We start from the raw sequence: 19030 nt of genomic DNA, 5'->3' as shown, positions 1-19030 counted from the left end.
TTCTGGCGGGAGGTTCCTGGTGGAGAGCCAGACGCGATCACCAGGATGGAACACGGGAGCCACTGCGGTCCGCCTGCTCCTTCTGGCAGCGGACGGCACGCTGGAGCCTCACTTGGGCAGCGTTCCAAACTTCCTCTGTGCACCGGAACCACTCATCCATCGCAGGGGCTTCGGTCTGGCTCGGGGTCCACGGGGACAGGGCCGGTTGGTATCCCAGGACGCACTGGAAGGGAGTCATCCCGGTGGAGGAGTGACGAAGTGAGTTCTGGGCGCACTCCGCCCAGGGAAGGAACAGGGCCCACTCCCCCAGCCGGTTCAGGCAGTGACTCCTTAGGAACCTCCCCAGCTCCTGGTTAGTCCTCTCCACCTGCCCGTTGGACTGAGGCTGGTACCCGGATGTGAAGCTGGCCGTGGCCCCCAGCTTCTCCATGAAGGCTGAATTGGGGGCCACGGTCGGAGACTATGGCCATAGTGCTGAAACAGTGCCTCAGCGACCTGGAGAGCGGTCGGGAAACCAGAGAGAGGGATAAAACAGCAGGATTTAGAGCAGTGGTTCCCAACCTTTTTTCCTTTGGTTTGGGCACATACAGAGCAGGAGTCGACATAGCGGGCGACGTCCTGCACCAAGGTGGGCCACCAGTACATAGTGGAGATGGATTGGATGGTGAGGGTGATAGCTGGGTGTCCAGCAGCGAGGGATGTGTGCGCCCAGGTCAAGAGCCGATCCCTTACCCCCGTGGGGACGTAGATGCGCTCAGGAGGGAAGTTAGTAGGCGCGGGTTCCCTTTCCAGAGCCTGGCGGATGTCCACATCTACGTCCCAAAACACAGGGCCAACGATACCGGAGGATGGAATGATGGGCTGGAGGGCACCTACAGGACTCTCAACTGATGTGGAACCACAGGGTACGGGAAAGCAGGTCTTCCGGCATCCTGGTGCCCAGGCGATGATTTTCATCCTCGACCAGGAGGTGGTGGGGTTATGACGTTGGAGCCACGGGAGGCCGAGGATGACTTTGTGTACGGGTGGATCCTCTCGGGTGGCGTCGAGGCGGTGGAGGACCTCATCCATAGCCACACCCAGTTGCGCCAGCTGTTCGTGGTGTTGGCGGTGTAGGTGTCCCTGTTCACCGACCGTCTGGGAGATGTCTTTCTCTTCTGCTGCTTCCATAGTATGTGAGGCAGTATTCTGTAATGTAATCACTGGGAGTCAGGAAGCAGGTACAGAAGGTGAGTTTAATAATAAAAGGCAGATAAACAAAAACAGGAAAAGCGTACTGAACGAGACAAAACCAATTCTACCTGATGACTGAGGCTACTGAGGGCTAAATAAAGGGAGCATAATCAAGGTGATGATGAGGTCCAGGTGTGCATAATGATGGGGAGCAGGTGTGCGTAATGATGGTGCCAGGACCGGTGGTTGGTAGACCGGCGACGTGGAGCGCTGGAGAGGGGGAGCGGGAGTAGGTGTGACAGTCAGACTCTTTAATGCCAATTATCTCAACATCTTAGACCCCAAAGGTTGTTAATCAACACATTTTATGGTCATATGACTTGTAATATATTCTTAGGGTGCTGAAAGCCATTGGCGAATGTATTGAAAGTGACCAATTTGCACTGGAAATCACCTGTCACACAGATCACAGGTCAACCTATATGAATTACAGCACTTTTATAACTATGATACAATTCTTATAAACGGCTGGAAACTGGAAAAAGATACTCAATGCTTTTTAATAAAATAAAACAATACATCAACTATTAACTGAATTATAGCACATTGACCATTGGATAATTAGGTCCAGATAATGAATGGAATTCAGACAGGTTCGGTGATCATTCATGTATTCAATTTAATTTAAAATATATATTTGTATTTTTCTTATAAACGACTCAAACAAAAGCTACTTCAAAAAAGAAAATACATCAACAGCAAAACTACAGGATACCCTCAAAATAAATATGTCAATCAAAATAAACAAGACTGTCTGCAAAAATATTAACACCACCATACCATTTTATTTAACCTTTATTTAAACAGGGAGTCATTTTGAGATCCAGGTCTCTATTTTAAATGGATCCTGTAATACATAAAATACACATAATACATATGAAATATAATCAATAAATGCTAATACAATCATCAACCAGTTGTTATAAAAATATACAATATTACAAACAATTTAAGAAGAAAACACATTCCTCAATAACAACTTGAACTGCCCTAGAGGCAACAGAGCATCAGGGTGCAGAGAGCTCTGCAGATCATTCCATACACTGGGCGGAAAAAAAACTGAATGCAGATTTACTTATTTCTGTACTGATCAACCGGAACTATAAAATGAACCATCTCTGTGATCGGGATTGGCGACTTGTATGTCTGGGGTATGGCGGAAGTTTGCACAACAGGGTTTTATAAACGAAAATAGAGCACTGCATTGATCTACGAGATTTAAGAGAGGGCCAGCCTACTTTTGTGTACTTAACCTGTCGCCTGTAATAAAGCGTAGTGCACTATGATAAACTGCATCTAATGTGTTTGTGATGGACATTTTAATGATTATATTTGAGATTCTTCAAAGTAGCCACCCTTTGCCTTGATGACAGCTTTGCACACTCTTGGCATTCGTTACCTGTATAAAATACATCTCGATTTCTGGTGGCTGGGACTCTTCCATCCCTGCCTCGATCTCTGGTGGCTGCGTCTCTTCCATCCCTGCCTCGATCTCTGGTGGCTGGGACTCTTCCATCCCTGCCTCGATCTCTGGTGGCTGCGTCTCTTCCATCCCTGCCTCGATCTCTGGTGGCTGGGTCTCTTCCATCCCTGCCTTGATCTCTGGTGGCTGCGTCTCTGCCATCCCTGCCTCGATATCTGGTGGCTGGGTCTCTTCCATCCCTGCCTCGATCTCTGGTGGCTGCGTCTCTGCCATCCCTGCCTCAATCTCTGGTGGCTGGGTCTCTTCCATCCCTGCCTCGATCTCTGGTGGCTGGGTCTATCCCATCTCTACCTCAATCTCTGGTGGCTGGGTCTCTCCCATCTCTACCTCAATCTCTGGTGGCTGGGTCTCTGCCATCCCTGCCTTGGTCACTGATGACTGGGTGGCAGGAGTTTTCCTCTTCTTATGATCCTTAGAGTTAAGAATATTGGTGTGCTTTATAGATGCCATTTTTTTCTGGTGTTTACTCCTATGGAATGACTAGCGAAGCTGTAATCAGTTGGCTAGGCTGATAGTGGGGTCTGGTTATAGAAGATAGAGATACTCACTCAGGAGTTGTAGAATTTGGACACAACAACAGATACAGTGGGGAGAACAAGTATTTGATACACTGCCGATTTTGCAGGTTTTCCTACTTACAAAGCATGTAGAGGTCTGTAATTTTTATCATAGGTACACTTCAACTGTGAGAGACGGAATCTAAAACAAAAATCCAGAAAATCACATTGTATGATTTTTAAGTAATTAATTTGCATTTTATTGCATGACATAAGTATTTGATACATCAGAAAAGCAGAACTCAATATTTGTTACAGAAACCTTTGTTTGCAATTACAGAGATCATACATTTCCTGTAGGTCTTAACCAGGTTTGCACACACTGCAGCAGGGATTTTAGTCCTACTCCTCCATACAGACCTTCTCCAGATCCTTCAGGTTTCGGGGCTGTCGCTGGGCAATATGGACTTTCAGCTCCCTCCAAAGATTTTCTATTGGGTTCAGGTCTGGAGACTGGCTAGGCCACTCCAGGACCTTGAGAGGCTTCTTACGGAGCCACCCCTTAGTTGCCCTGGCTGTGTGTTTCGGGCCGTTGTCATGCTGGAAGACCCAGCCAACCCATTTTCAATGCTCTTACTGAGAGAAGGGGCCAAGATCTCGCGATACATGGCCCCATCCATCCTCCCCTCAATACGGTGCAGTCGTCCTGTCCCCTTTGCAGAAAAGCATCCCCAAAGAATGATGTTTCCACCTCCATGCTTCACGGTTGGGATGGTGTTCTTGGGGTTGTACTCATCCTTCTTCTTCCTCCAAACACGGCGAGTGGAGTTTAGACCAAAAAGCTCTATTTTTGTCTCATCAGACCACATGACCTTCTCCCATTCCTCCTCTGGATCATCCAGATGGTCATTGGCAAACTTCAGACGGGCCTGGACATGCACTGGCTTGAGCAGGGGGACCTTGCGTGCGCTGCAGGATTTTAATCCATGACGGCGTAGTGTGTTACTAATGGTTTTCTTTGAGACTGTGGTCCCAGCTCTCTTCCGGTCATTGACCAGGTCCTGCCGTGTAGTTCTGGGCTGATCCCTCACCTTCCTCATGATCATTGATGCCCCACGAGGTGAGATCTTGCATGGAGCCCCAGAACATCTTCCATTTTCTAATAATTGCGCCAACAGTTGTTGCCTTCTCACCAAGCAGCTTGCCTATTGTCCTGTAGCCCATCCCAGCCTTGTGCAGGTCTACAATTTTATCCCTGATGTCCTTACACAGCTCTCTGGTCTTGGCCATTGTGGAGAGGTTGGAGTATGTTTGATTGGTGTGGACAGGTGTCTTTTATACAGGTAACGAGTTCAAACAGGTGCAGTTAATACAGGTAATGAGTGGAGAACAGGAGGGCTTCTTAAAGAAAAACTAACAGGTCTGTGAGAGCCGGAATTCTTACTGGTTGGTAGGTGATCAAATACTTATGTCATGCAATAAAATGCTAATTAATTACTTAAAAATCATACAATGTGATTTTCTGGATTTTTGTTTTAGATTCCGTCTCTCACAGTTGAAGTGTACATATGATAAAAATTACAGACCTCTACATGCTTTGTAAGTAGGAAAACCTGCAAAATCGGCAGTGTATCAAATACTTGTTCTCCCCACTGTATAAGTTTCCTGAAACTCCAGTTTATTGCACATATGCGGTGGGCGCTCTAGGTCCAGCGCCACGGGATAAGAGCTCAACTGTGACACAGCACTAACGCGAGTACACCATATTGTTCACTATAAAACCACATAAGGTGGGGTCAACACAGCCGGAAGTCCCACTGTAACAATATGCTTGTGAAATATGCATTGTTTAACTTGGGTCAAACATTTCGGGTAGCCTTCCACAAGCTTCCCACAATAAGTTGGGTGAATTTTGGCCCATTCCTCCTGACAGAGCTGGTGTTACTGAGTCAGGTTTGTAGGCCTCCTTGCTCGCAAACGTTTTTTCAGTTCTGCCCACAAATTTTCTATAGGATTGAGGTCAGGACTTTGTAAAGGCAACTCCAATACCTTGACTTTGTTGTCCTTAAGCCATTTTGCCACAACACTGGAAGTATGCTTGGGGTCATTGTCCATTTGGAAGACTCATTTGCGACCAAGCTTTAACTTCCTGACTGATGTCTTGAGATGTTGCTTCAATATATCCACATAATATTCCTTCCTCATGATGCCACCTATTTTGTGAAGTGCACCAGTCCCTCCTGCAGCAAAGCACCACCACAGCATGATGCTGCCACCCCCGTGCTTCACGGTTGGGATGGTGTTCTTCGGCTTGCAAGCACCCCCTTTTTCCTCCAAACATAATGATGGTCATTATGGCCAAACAGTTCTATTGTTTCATCAGACCAGAGGACATTTCTCCAAAAAGTACGATCTTTGTCCCCATGTGCAGTTGCAAACCACAGTCTGGCTTTTTTATGGTGGTCTTGGAGCAGTGGCTTCTTCCTTGCTGAGCGGCCTTTCAGGTTATGTCGATATAGGACTCGTTTTACTGTGGATATAGATACTTTTGTACCTGTTTCCTCCAGCATCTTCACAAGTTCCTTTGCTGTTGTTCTGGAATTTATTTGCACTTTTCGCACCAAAGTACATTCTCTAGGAGACAGAACGCGTCTTCTTCCTGAGCGGTATGACGGCTGCGTGGTCCCATGGTGTTTATACTTGCGTACTATTGTTTGTATAGATGAACGTGGTACCTTCAGTCGTTTGGAAATTGCTCCCAAGGATGAACCAGACTTGTGGAGGTCTACAATTTTTTGTCTGAGGTCTTGGCTGATTTCTTTTGATTTTCCCATGATGTCAAGCAAAGAGTCACTGAGTTTGAAGGTAGGCCTTAAAATACATCCACAGGTACACCTCCAATTGACTCAAATTATGTCAATTAGCCTATCAGAAGCTTCTAAAGCCATGACATCATTTTCTGAAAATGTCCAAGCTGTTTAAAGGCACAGTCAACTTAGTGTATGTAAACTTCTGACCCACTGGAATTGTGATACAATGAATTATAAGTGAAATAATCTGTCTGTAAACAATTGTTGGAAAAATTACTTGTGTCATGCACAAAGTAGATGTCCTAACTGACTTGCCAAAACTGTAGTTTGTTAACAAGAAATGTGTGGAGTGGTTGAAAAACTAGATTTAATGACTCCAACCTAAGTGTATGTAAACTTCCATCCAGGCAGGTAGCTAGGCATACATGCAGGTAAATATAATGTAAAACCACTTCTAACACTCTTTCCCTTGTTAAACACTTTAAATCTGCATTAACGTTAGCTAAGTTAACGTTACCGATCAGTATCTCCCTATAGCTAGCTAGCTAGCTAGCTAGATAATGTTAGCTAACAGTTAACCAAGCTGATCGTTTTGTGTACAGATACATTTGTGAACATCGTATTCAGCTTTGCTTTTTTAAATTCACAAAACTTGAAATATTTTTGGTTGCAAATTGTCTGACTAGCTAGCTAGTTATCTATCTATCTATACCTATTGCTGATGATCCACTGTCATCCATGGTGTGTTGCTGCTAGCTACACTGTATATATACAAAAGTATATGGACACCCCTTCAAGTTAGTGGTTTCGGCTATTTCAGCCACACCTGTTGCTGACAGGTGTATAAAATCGAGCACACAGCCATGCAATCTCCATAGACAAACATTGGCAGTAGAATGGCCTTACTGAAGAGCTAAGTGACTTTCAACGTGGCACCATCATAGGATGCCTCCTTTCCAACAAGTCAGTTCGTAAAATGTCTGCCCTGCTAGAGCTGCTCCAGTCAACTGTAAGTGCTGTTATTGTGAAGTGAAAACGTCTAAGAGCAACAACGGCTCAGCCGTGAAGTGGTAGGCCACACAAGCTCACAAAACGGGACCGCCGAGTGCTGAAGTGCATAGCGCGTAAAAATCGTCTGTCCTTGGTTGCAACACTCACTACTGAGTTCCAAACTGCCTCTGGAAGCAACGTCAGTACAAGAACTGTTTGTCAGGAGCTTCATGAAATGGGTTTCCATGGCCGAGCAGCCGCACACAAGCCTAAGATCACCATACACAATGCCAAGCGTCGGCTGGAGTGGTGTAAAGCTCGCCGTCATTGGCCTCTGGAGCAGTGGAAACGCGTTCTCTGGAGTGATGAAGCACGCTTCCCAATCTGGCAGTCCGACGGACGAATCTGGGTTTGGGGGACGCCAGGAGAACGCTACCTGCCCGAATTCATAGTGCTAACTGTAACGTTTGGTGGAGGCGAATAATGGTCTGGGGCTGTTTTTCATGGTTCGGGCTAGGCCCCTTAGTTCCAGTGAAGGGAAATCTTAATGCTACAGCATACAATGACATTGTAGACGATTCTGCGCTTCCAACTTTGTGGCAACAGTTTTGGGAAGGACCTTTCCTGTTTCAGCATTACAATGCCCCCTTGCACAAAGCGAGGTCCATACAGAAATGGTTTGTTGAGATCGGTGTGGAAGAACTTGACTGGCCTGCGCAGAGCCCTGACCTCAACCCCATCTAACACCTTTGGGATGAATTGGAACCCTGAGCCAGGCCTAATCGCCTAACATCAGTGCCCAACCTCACTAATGCTCTTGTGGCTGAATGGAAGCAAGTCCCTGCAGCAATGTTCCAACATCTAGTGGAAAGCCTTCCCAGAAGAGTGGAGGCTGTTATGGCAGCAAAGAGTGGGACCAACTCCATATTAATGCCCATGATTTTGGAATTAGATGTTCGACGAGCAGGTGTCCACATACTTTTGGTCATGTAGTGTATGTCTCATCTACCGGTAGTAGCTAGCTAGCTAACTAGATTCAAAAAGCATAAACAAATCGTTAGGACCAATGAGAGTAGAGCTACCGTTTTCGTGTCACATACGCATGTCCATATATGGCATTGTGTTGGCAGCCATATACCTCAAAAGATGACTTGAAGGAAATTGTCATCGCAAGGACAAGAACCGAGAGTGAAAGAAAGTTGTTTAACCAAATAAACTTTATGATTGGATGCAAACATTAACTTAATGCTTTCAAAAAATATATATTTACGTGCATTGCTTTACTTTCGCCTACAAACGTTTTCTTTTCATTTACATCCTTTTTTATTTTGTGCCTTAAAAGTCCAATTGTATCCAGATTCATGGACGATTACATTGTTGAGTCAAGTGCATAAAAGAATGCAATCCAAATAATGAGTTTTCACTTAACAAAGTGTTTAAAATCTAACACTTCAACACATTTCTTCAAGACAAGGATGTATTTTCTTGCCTTTTAGAATGAGGGCAGAAATATTTAATGTCAATTCAGAGGTATTGTTTTTATAACAGCAACTCAACTAAAATATTTGAATGATCTTTCATTAATAAAAACGTAATGTGTGGCCTGAAACATACTAAAGCTGTTAAGAAACTGTTGATCATTTGAACGGATCAAGACAAAACAGCTGCTTTACAAGTGGGATGCACTGTTGAGAGCTACATCCCAAGGGGTTCGTGCTGATTATACAGAGATTGTGACATCCCTTGAAAGGGCAAGAACAAGATGTATGTCAGGAGAAGTGCAGCATTATCATAAGGAGACGTGTACTTGGAATACGGAGGAGGAATGGAGGGGAACAGAGAGGCAGAGGAGGTCGAAGAGAGAGAGGGAGGAAGAGGGTGAGTTTGAGTCGGTTAAAAATCGCGGGAAAAAGGGAGATGGTTTGTTAAAGAAGAATGGTAAAAAGTGTAAAAAATGAGGGCTTAGTATCGGAGGGGGTAGGTGTGGTGAAGTTATCGGAGCCCGAGGCTTGCACGGAGGGTCAGGATAAAGATGAGTCTGTGACAGTAGGAGTGACCTTTTTGGAAAAATTGAACCCTTGCCTTTTGGCTGATCCATTTGTGGTTTCAGGGTGGGTGAAAACAGAGTTGGGTGGTGTGGAATCGGTGAAGGTAACCAGAAGTGGTATTGTGATAATTGTTTGTGTTACTGCTGGTCAGAGGAAGCAGGCGCTCCGCGTTAAACGAATGGGGACAAGAGAGGTGAATTGTTTTGCTCTCAAGGAAAGGGCGCCATTGAGTGGAGTGGTTACTGGAGTAGGGGAAAATGTGAAAGTTAACCAACTGAAGATAAAGTTTCCCGGTGTATGTGATGCTCTTCGTTTTGTGCGACGCAGACAGGATGGCGTGAGTGGTGAAACAGAAGAGTCGTTGTCGGCTCTTTTGATTTTTGATGTTGAGTCTTTGCCCGACAAAGTGATGTTAGGATATATAAGTTATCCCATTGGGGAAAGTAGTGGTACGTGTTAATTGTCGGGGTGCCCATGGGTCTGGGGATCAGAAATGTCCCGTGCGAGAGAGGCAGGTTGAGGTTTACAGGGTTAGAGTAGTGCAGAAGTTGTCATATGCTGAGGCAGTGAAGAAAGTAGAGGAAGATGGGTCAAGGGGGAGGGATCCTGAGAGGAGTGGTGTGAGTAGTAGAACTGTACCAGTACAGAGGGATAGGCCAACAAGTGATATATGTTCCAGTAAGATTGCATTTTTAGCATTTATAGCAATGGTTATCAACTGTACTGCAGTGATGGAAAGTAAGTCGCAGAAAATTGAGGTGGTGGCTGCTACAAAGAGGTATTTGAGTGTGCGAGACTTGACGTCAGAAAAGTTACAGGGTGTGTTAAGTGGTGGTGTCCCATCCTTTCAGGCTGTTGGCCTGAGGTAGAATTAAATAGTGGAGTGGAGTGGTGGGTTTTTAGTGAGTGTAGGGTATTTGTTGATTTTTTAAATTTATTTTTTCAAGCAAAGTAAAAGGGAGTTATACTCCAGTCTACTAGGTGGCAGTAATGCAACAGTTATTGGATGCCAACCGCCGTTAAACCTCATCGAAGAAGAAGAAGAAGAAGAAGAAGAAGAAGTGATCGGTTAAACCACAGCCATAACAATGAGACAGATATTTCACTGGATATATAAATGTGAAGCATCCGGTTGGCGTTTTCGATCACTACCAAATATGGCAGTGAGAGGAAGCCCACTGGTGGTCAGTGGGGGAAGATGGAACTAGATGGATTTTGGCCGACATTCTGCACATTTTCTCATCAATTAAACATTTGATCTCAATACAGTTTTTTGTTCCCAAAACTAGACTCTGTTATGAACAGAGTAGACTGCAAAAGGTTTTTAAAAATCGCGCTGTTTAGGAGTGCAAATGCAGATCGAGTTATTGCACACGCGCACTTCACAGAGTAGGCGTTCCCTAACGGAAATATGCAGATAGCTACTAGAACGCGCCAATAGGATATCGCTAGCGCGTGCTTGGCTCTGCCCACCTCCTTGCTTGTTCTGCCCACTATGACTAATTTGTTCCAATTGTAAACGACAAGCTGTGGTCTATCTTGGTTTAGTTATACAAATATTTGGTTGAACTCGTCACTATCTTGGTTATGGAGTAGTGTTTTGCCACAAATGTCCGGTGGCGACTAGTTTGATCCAGTCTCCTGAACATGCGCAGTAGGTGTAAACAGGAAGAATCTGCGGAAACTAGGGCTTATCTAAAAGACTAATAGAGATATTCACTGGGAAAAATATATACTTTATGAATAGTAAATGTATTTTTTTAGTGTACAAGTATGTCAACAAATATGCAATATTACATGATATTATTCTAAATTCAGTATTTTAGCACAGCGTTAGACAGCATTGCCATCAACGTTAGCCAACGAGCAAGCTAACGTTACCTAGCCATATTTTTTTGACAGATTGACAACTGAAGCTAGCAAGCATCTAGCTGTCGTTTCGTTTTACTAGAAAATAGTTTGCATTAATCTAATTTGGACAGACAAGTCGAGCAATATTTTTTGTACGCTGAGGCCTGTGAGCAACGGGTATTATTAGTAAACTACACGGTTCATTTCCTCTCTCCTCCAAGTACTCGCGATGGCCTAACCTATCACCGGAATTTCAGGTCAAACTCCCCTCTTGTTCAAACACAGTTTTTTTTCTCTCAACCCTGTCTGGTGCTACAACAGACCGTCTGTAGAAATGGTTCAGAAAGACACGGCGGTGGTGGAGACGTCTCAAGTGGAGACTGTGGCGAGCCCATGTTCGGGGCCATCTGAGGCTGGTTCCGAAGCACCTGGCCTCGTGGAAGAACCGATAAACATCGGGGTGGAGCTTTCGGTCCGCAGGAAATTCATCAGTGGAGTCGTGGAGGGTGAGCAGAACATATAACGTTATTGATTAATCAAGTTGATTTGTTATAGTTATTGTCTTTGTTTTTTATGCATACAGGATTGGCAGACTAGTCAGATGCAGAGAGAGTGGCAGACACATTTGCCAGTCAGCTAACCATTACTTTTACAGCTGAGCTTGCTACGTTTTAGAGACTAATTGTGATTATACAGGACAAAGTGTTAGCACTCTGTATTATACTATTAACAATATTTCAAGGTCGGTGACCCATCTGTAGGAATTATGGATGTCATTATGTTTAAACCGATCAGTATAGTTAATGGATTCTGAAAAAGCTTGATGTAGGGCCCTTGCCTGGAAACCGAACGTTGAATTGCATTGAATTCTACATCGGGCAGAAATGAGCGTTTTATCAGGAAAGTTTCTTCTCACAAGCATGTCAATTGCACACACCCTTAAATCTTGAGACATCTGTGGCATTGTGTTGTTTGACAAAACAGCACATTTGAGTTTACAAACCTTTCAAAGCGCTAGTAGTTACTTCAGATTTCTATCTCCTGAATCATGTGCACAAGATAAAAATACATGCATACTTGCCGAGCTCGTGGTTCTGCGCATGCTTCAGGTGAACACATTACCAGCGCTTTGAAAAGTTGATGTAATTTCCTGTGGATATATTGTCTCACATTCCTACCACCAAAAGGACCAACGGCACTGTCTTCATGGCAAACGTGTGGCAGCTGAATGTACACAGCCAGGGGAATAGATAGGGGGGATGTCTGCAGACCTGAAATATTTGCTATGCGTGTTAAAACTGACTGTTTGATTACTTTTGTTTGCAACAGGCTTCTACGGCCGGCCATGGACAATGGAACAAAGGAAAGAGCTGTTCAGGAGGTAATATAATAGTTGTGTACAGCAGGCTGGCATATGGTGTTGACAAGTGCTCTATCATAATGGAATCAGTGAATGTACTGTAGTTTTCAATGAACGTTGTCAATATGTTCTGTGATAAATAAAGCAAACCATGTCACACAAAGCCTGTGTTAATCACAGACAGCAGAAATGGGGCTTGAACACATACCTCTACGCTCCTAAAGATGACTACAAGCACAGGATGTTCTGGAGAGAGATGTACTCAGTAGAAGAAGCAGGTGAGATTCTCATCATGGCCATGGGTTGAAATGATTCCTGTCACATATACCTACATCCAAAAGTGCACAGGTGTTGCTGTTTGTGCTTGTTGCAATAGATCTCTGCTCTGATGAATGAGCTTGCTCCGAAATGCGTCAGCATTAAAGGGAAGGTTGCACAATATATTTCGATAAATCTAACAACTTAGATTGATGATATTCCATCTAAACGGTCTTTATGCAAAAGTTTATTTAAAAAATATTTATACACTTCTGTTTTCACAATTTGAATTACATTGATCAAAAACTCATATACAGTGGGGGAAAAAAGTATTTAGTCAGCCACCAATTGTGCAAGTTCTCCCACTTAAAAAGATGAGAGGCCTGTAATTTTCATCATAGGTACACGTCAACTATGACAGACAAAATGAGAGAAAAAAAATCCTGAAAATCACATTGTAGGATTTTTTATGAATTTATTTGCAAATTATGGTGGAAAATAAGTATTTGGTCAATAACAAAAGTTTCTCAATACTTTGTTATATACCCTTTGTTGGCAATGACACAGGTCAAATGTTTTCTGTAAGTCTTCACAAGGTTTTCACACACTGTTGCTGGTATTTTGGCCCATTCCTCCATGTAGATCTCCTCTAGAGCAGTGATGTTTTGGGGCTGTCACTGGGCAACACGGACTTTCAACTCCCTCCAAAGATTTTCTATGGGGTTGAGATCTGGAGACTGGCTAGGCCACTCCAGGACCTTGAAATACTTCTTACGAAGCCACTCCTTCGTTGCCCGGGCGGTGTGTTTGGGATCATTGTCATGCTGAAAGACCCAGCCACGTTTCATCTTCAATGCCCTTGCTGATGGAAGGAGGTTTTCACTCAAAATCTCACGATACATGGCCCCATTCATTCTTTCCTTTACACGGATCAGTCATCCTGGTCCCTTTGCAGAAAAACAGCCCCAAAGCATGATGTTTCCACCCCCATGCTTCACAGTAGGTATGGTGTTCTTTGGATGCAACTCAGCATTCTTTGTCCTCCAAACACGACGAGTTGAGTTTTTACCAAAAAGTTCTATTTTGGTTTCATCTGACCATATGACATTCTCCCAATCCTCTTCTGGATCATCCAAATGCACTCTAGCAAACTTCAGACGGGCCTGGACATGTACTGGCTTAAGCAGGGGGACACGTCTTGCACTGCAGGATTTGAGTCCCTGGCGGCGTAGTGTGTTACAGATGGTAGGGTTTGTTACTTTGGTCCCAGCTCTCTGCAGGTCATTCACTAGGTCCCCCCCGTGTGTGACCCACTAGGTCATCACCGTTCTTGTGATCATTTTGACCCCACGGGGTGAGATCTTGCGTGGAGCCCCAGATCAAGGGAGATTATCAGTGGTCTTGTATGTCTTCCATTTCCTAATAATTGCTCCCACAGTTGATTTCTTCAAACCAAGCTGCTTACCTATTGCAGATTCAGTCTTCCCAGCCTGGTGCAGGTCTACAATTTTGTTTCTGGTGTCCTTTGACAGCTCTTTGGTCTTGGACATAGTGGAGTTTGGAGTGTGACTGTTTGAGGACAGGTGTCTTTTATACTGATAACAAGTTCAAACAGGTGCCATTAATACAGGTAACGAGTGGAGGACAGAGGAGCCTCTTAAAGAAGAAGTTACAGGTCTGTGAGAGCCAGAAATGTTGCTTGTTTGTAGGTGACCAAATACTTATTTTCCACCATAATTTGCAAATAAATTCATTAAAAATCCTACAATGTGATTTTCTGGAAAAAAAATTCTCAATTTGTCTGTCATAGTTGACGTGTACCTATGATGAAAATTACAGGCCTCTCTCATCTTTTTAAGTGGGAGAACTTGCACAATTGGTGGCTGACTAAAAACTTTTTTTCCCCACTGTACCAACAATACATTGCGGCTTTGGCTTCATGAAAATAACTGGTAGTGGCGGAAGTGCACTGTTTACCGGCATTCATGTTTGGTCAAAATGCGAGTTGCTAGATGGGAAGAAAGTCGTACCTCTTCAGGCAGTCTGGGTCAGGGCTACCAACAGTGGAAGAGTGGATTCAACATCGGGCGGCAGGTAGCTTAGTGGGTAAGAGCATTGTGCCAGTAACCGAAAGGTCGCTGGTTGTAATCCCCGAGCCGACTAGGTGAAAAATCTGTCTGTGCCCTTAAGCAAGGCACTTAACTCTAATTGCTCCTGTAAGTCGCTCTGGATAAGAGCGTCTGCTAAATGATGTAAATGTAACATGAAGCTGATGCTAAGAAACTGTTATTTGGCCACAGTCAATGTAGGCTCCAAGTCCACTGACACCACCGGTGTTACTTACAGCACCACGGTGGGCGGTTTCGGGGATGGTTGTGAATCGGGTAAGTAGGTACTAAAGTGCCCAAAGAGTTTTGTCATGTTATGTTGCTGCTAGTAGATGATGATGATAAACGAAGATAGCCAGCTATCGAAGTGCACCGGGCCATGCAAAACGAACTGGCCCACTCACACGGATCTAGCATGGTGTTTGGGGATGGAATAAGCTAGCTAGCTACAACAACAACTCCAACAGAATACTGCACGTTTTGTAGAAATTAATGGTCAAATACCAATCTGATTTAATGTCATTGTTTATTTCAAGTATGTCTTTATTTTTGCTGAACTGCCTGATCTTCATTGGCCAACATACACTATATACAGTATACAAAAGTATGTGGACACCCCTTCAAATTAGTGGATTTGGCTATTTCAGCTGTTATTGTGAAGTGGAAATGTGTAAGAGCAACAATGGCTCAGCCGTGAAGTGGTAGGCCATACAAGAACGGGACTGCCGAGTGTTAAAGCGCATAGGACGTAAAAATCTCTCTGTCCTCGGGTTGCCACACACACTACCACGTTCCAAACTGCCTCTGGAAGCAACATCAGCACAAGAACTGTTCATCGGGAGCTTAATGAAATGGGTTTCCATGGCCGAGCAGCCGCACACAAGCCTAAGATCACCATGTGCAATGCCAAGCGTCGGCTGGAGTGATGTAAAGCACGCCGCCATTGGACTCTGAAGCAGTGGAAACGCGTTCTCTGGAGTGATGAATCAAGCTTCACCATCTGGCAGTCCGACTGACAAATCTGGGTTTGGCAGATGCCAGGAGAACGCTACCTGCCCCAATGCATAGTGCCAACTGTAAAGTTTGGTGGAGGAAGAATAATTGTCTGGGGCTGTTTTTCATGATTCAGGCTAGGCCCCTTAGTTCCAGTGAAGGGAAATCTTAACGCTACAGCATACAATTACATTGTAGATGATTCTTTGCTTCCAACTTTGTGGCAACAGTTTTAAGAAGGCCCTTTCCTGTTTCACAAAGCGAGGTCCATATAGAAATGGGTTGTCGATCGGTGTGAAAGGACTTGACTGGCCTGTACAGAGCCCTGACCTCAACCCCATCGAACACCTTTGGGATGAATTGGAATGCTGACTACGAGCCAGGCCTAATCGCCCAACGTCAGTGCCGACCTCACTAATGCTCGTGGCTGAATGGAAGCAAGTCACTGCAGGAATGTTCCAACATCTAGTGGAAAGCCTTCCCAGGAGAGTGGAGGCTGTTATAGCAGCAAATGGGGGACCAACTCCATATTAATGCCCGTGATTTTGGAATGAGATTTTAGACGAGCAGGTGTCCACATACTTTTCGTCATGTAGTGTAACTTGCAGGATATCATGGTAGCCTATGTTTGTGTTAGCCGCACTAAAACCAGGTATAATGGCTAGCTAGTAGTATCAATCAGGTTAGCATGTGACTAGCTATAGCTACCATCGGCCAACAAGAGTTTTAGCCAGTTTGGTTATAGACGTTCAATGTCTACTATGATGGTAAAGGTTTATGTAGATTTTGCCTAACAGTACGAGAAATGCTGATGTGCTGAACTCCTAATAAGTGATGTGTTTCAAGGCTGCTAGTGGTTAGCTACTAGGGGTAATGTAAAAAGGTAGTTATGCTAAAAGCCTGCGCGCTATGTAAGTTTTATATATATATTTTTTGTTTTGTTTGTTTGTTGCTGATACAGAATTAAGAAAACACAGGATATGGTCAGATGATAAGTTGGCTTTATTCAGAATATATTTTTCTAAAACAATCGGAGGACTAGGTATGATGTGGGTCTTTACTGTTTTATGTGGACAATGGCTCCACTCCTGCTGTGTATTCACTTGGGTGTTCTTCTCTTGACGTCACTTTTCCGAACGCTTTCCAACACGACTTCGGTCAAATTCAGATGAAAGATACATTTCTCCCAAAATACAAATGTAAAGTGATATGTCGTTTTGGGACTTTTAGTTGGAATGATGAAACAAATCAGAATGTTTAACAGCAACCTAATTCTGAAATCTTCCCTTTAATTTTTTAAAAGGGAATTAAGTTGCCTCCTTGAACCTTCTGATAGCATTTCAGTTTTACATTCCTAGGTCTGAGCACTCTTTCAGCAGTTCAGAACATAGTTGAAATATTAGTTACACTACAACTATGTAATAAACCATGCCTCACATATTTCACATCAATACTGAGTGTGTGCGAGTGAGTGGAACATAGATGTGAAATAGTATCTGTAACTAATGCATCTCTGTCTCATAGAACAGCTGATTACCCTGATCAGTGCTGCAAAGGAGTATGGGATTGAGTTCATCTATGCCATCTCCCCGGGCCTCGACATCACCTTCTCTAGCCAGAAAGAAGTGTCCACACTCAAAAGGAAACTGGACCAGGTAACACAAACCTGTTTTAAAAAATGCAAAAATGCCAGCCATATTGGTCAGGGAGAAATCTAAACCAGTCTAATTGGAATGAATGGCTGTAGAGGCGTAATCATGATTTTACTTACGCAGGAAAATAAAAGTAAGCCGTGAAATCAGAAATGGTGTAATATAATTATTGTCAACCTAAAATATTGTCATATAATTATCAATACAGTTTATACAGGTTTTATACACATTTTCTGTATAAATTGCCTTTAAAATATGTAAATGTCTATTTGTGTGTTCTTGGAAAGCTGTGTGTGCTTTTATATGATACAATATCAGTACTTGTTGCATTTACAACTTGTCTAAGTCCTATCAACTGATTTCAGCCAGTGTATGGCTGTGAATTGACTGCATTGTTTGAATGGAATGTTGGCAGTTAATTAGAAAAATGTATGGAGTCATTCCTCAAACTGTCTGGTTTGCTAGCTAACAAACATGCAGTGCAGATAAATTAATTATTTTACGCTATCTTATCACAGCACTGGCAAACCATGGTTGACCCACTCCCTGACCAAAAATGGCTGACCTTTATATCATCATAAGGTTCATGTCCATTCTTGTATTCTAATTCCTAATTCTATGGCCTCTACATCCTTGACTGTCTGCACTCACACATTTACCGGCGTCTTAACACATCGTCTCATAATTAATACTCTCCCTCAGGTGACTCACTTTGGCTGCAAGTCATTTGCCTTACTGTTTGACGACATTGACCACAACATGTGCCCCGCCGACAAGGAAGTGTTCAGCTCTTTCGCCCATGCCCAGGTGTCCATCACCAACGAGATCTTTCAGTACCTGGGAGAGCCTGAGACCTTTCTCTTCTGCCCCACAGGTAACACGCATACATACACACTCGCACAAAATGTTTTGCAATCGAAAACTTGGACAAGTTTATAAGTATCTCCCGGTTTCACTCCTTTTCGGGATGGCTTCTTCGGTTTCGTGCCTACTGAACACGACCCTGGATAACCTGTATCTGTGCATCGATGTGCCCTGTATTTATGTATGTAACTGAAATTTGGGCCGGATTCATAGTTTCTTTGTGTCTCCCTAAACCAGAGTACTGTGGAACGTTCTGCTACCCCAATGTGGCCCAGTCCCCCTACCTGCACACAGTGGGAGAGAAGCTGCTGCCTGGTATTGAAGTGCTGTGGACAGGTACAGTAGATCCGAACAAGTTCATATCCCACATGTTTTGGCACTCATTAGATTAACCTTAAACACTAACAGACCTTGTAACATATCTTATAATATACATTATAACTTTTATGACTCCTACATCTGTGACATTATGTTTCCAGGTCCTAAGGTGGTATCGAAAGACATCACAGTGGACTCCATAGAGGAGGTCTCTAAAATCCTGAAGAGAGCTCCGGTAATCTGGGACAACATCCATGCCAACGACTACGACCAGAAGCGTCTGTTCCTGGGTCCGTACAAGGGGCGCTCCACGGAGCTCATCCCCCGCCTAAAGGGGGTTCTCACCAACCCCAACTGTGAGTTCGAGTCCAACTTCGTGGCCATCCACACCCTGGCCACCTGGTACAAGTCCAACATGAACGGAGTGCGCAAGGATGTCGCCATGAGTAAGTCTGACTTAGACTTTCGTTTTAATCCCAAAATGGAATTCATTTGTCATTTCTGGCACTTTCAGGTACAGTGAAATTACACCTAACATCATCGTTATGGGTAAGTTTAACTGGGA

At 43.9% G+C, this 19030-nt stretch overlaps 1 protein-coding gene across 4 annotated transcripts in view; it reads left to right on the top strand.

The window, feature by feature from the left end:
• The first annotated feature begins 10640 nt into the window (after nt 1–10640).
• LOC121553616 (protein O-GlcNAcase) overlaps nt 10641–19030 on the top strand; it is a 38708-nt gene continuing 30318 nt past the window's right edge. For 2 of the 4 annotated variants that reach the window (XM_041866868.2, XM_041866866.2), the window contains exons 1-7: nt 10722–11418; nt 12242–12293; nt 12453–12550; nt 17156–17286; nt 17986–18157; nt 18385–18483; nt 18627–18911. In XM_041866868.2, the coding sequence (XP_041722802.1) occupies nt 11247–11418; nt 12242–12293; nt 12453–12550; nt 17156–17286; nt 17986–18157; nt 18385–18483; nt 18627–18911 (1009 nt within the window). In that variant the 5' untranslated portion in view covers nt 10722–11246. The other 2 variants (XM_041866867.2, XM_041866869.2) reach the window with 2 other exon arrangements.

Source organism: Coregonus clupeaformis, chromosome 37 (genome assembly GCF_020615455.1).
Source record: "Coregonus clupeaformis isolate EN_2021a chromosome 37, ASM2061545v1, whole genome shotgun sequence".
Taxonomy (NCBI): Eukaryota; Metazoa; Chordata; class Actinopteri; order Salmoniformes; family Salmonidae; genus Coregonus; species Coregonus clupeaformis.
This window is presented reverse-complemented; position numbering and strand designations above follow the sequence as displayed.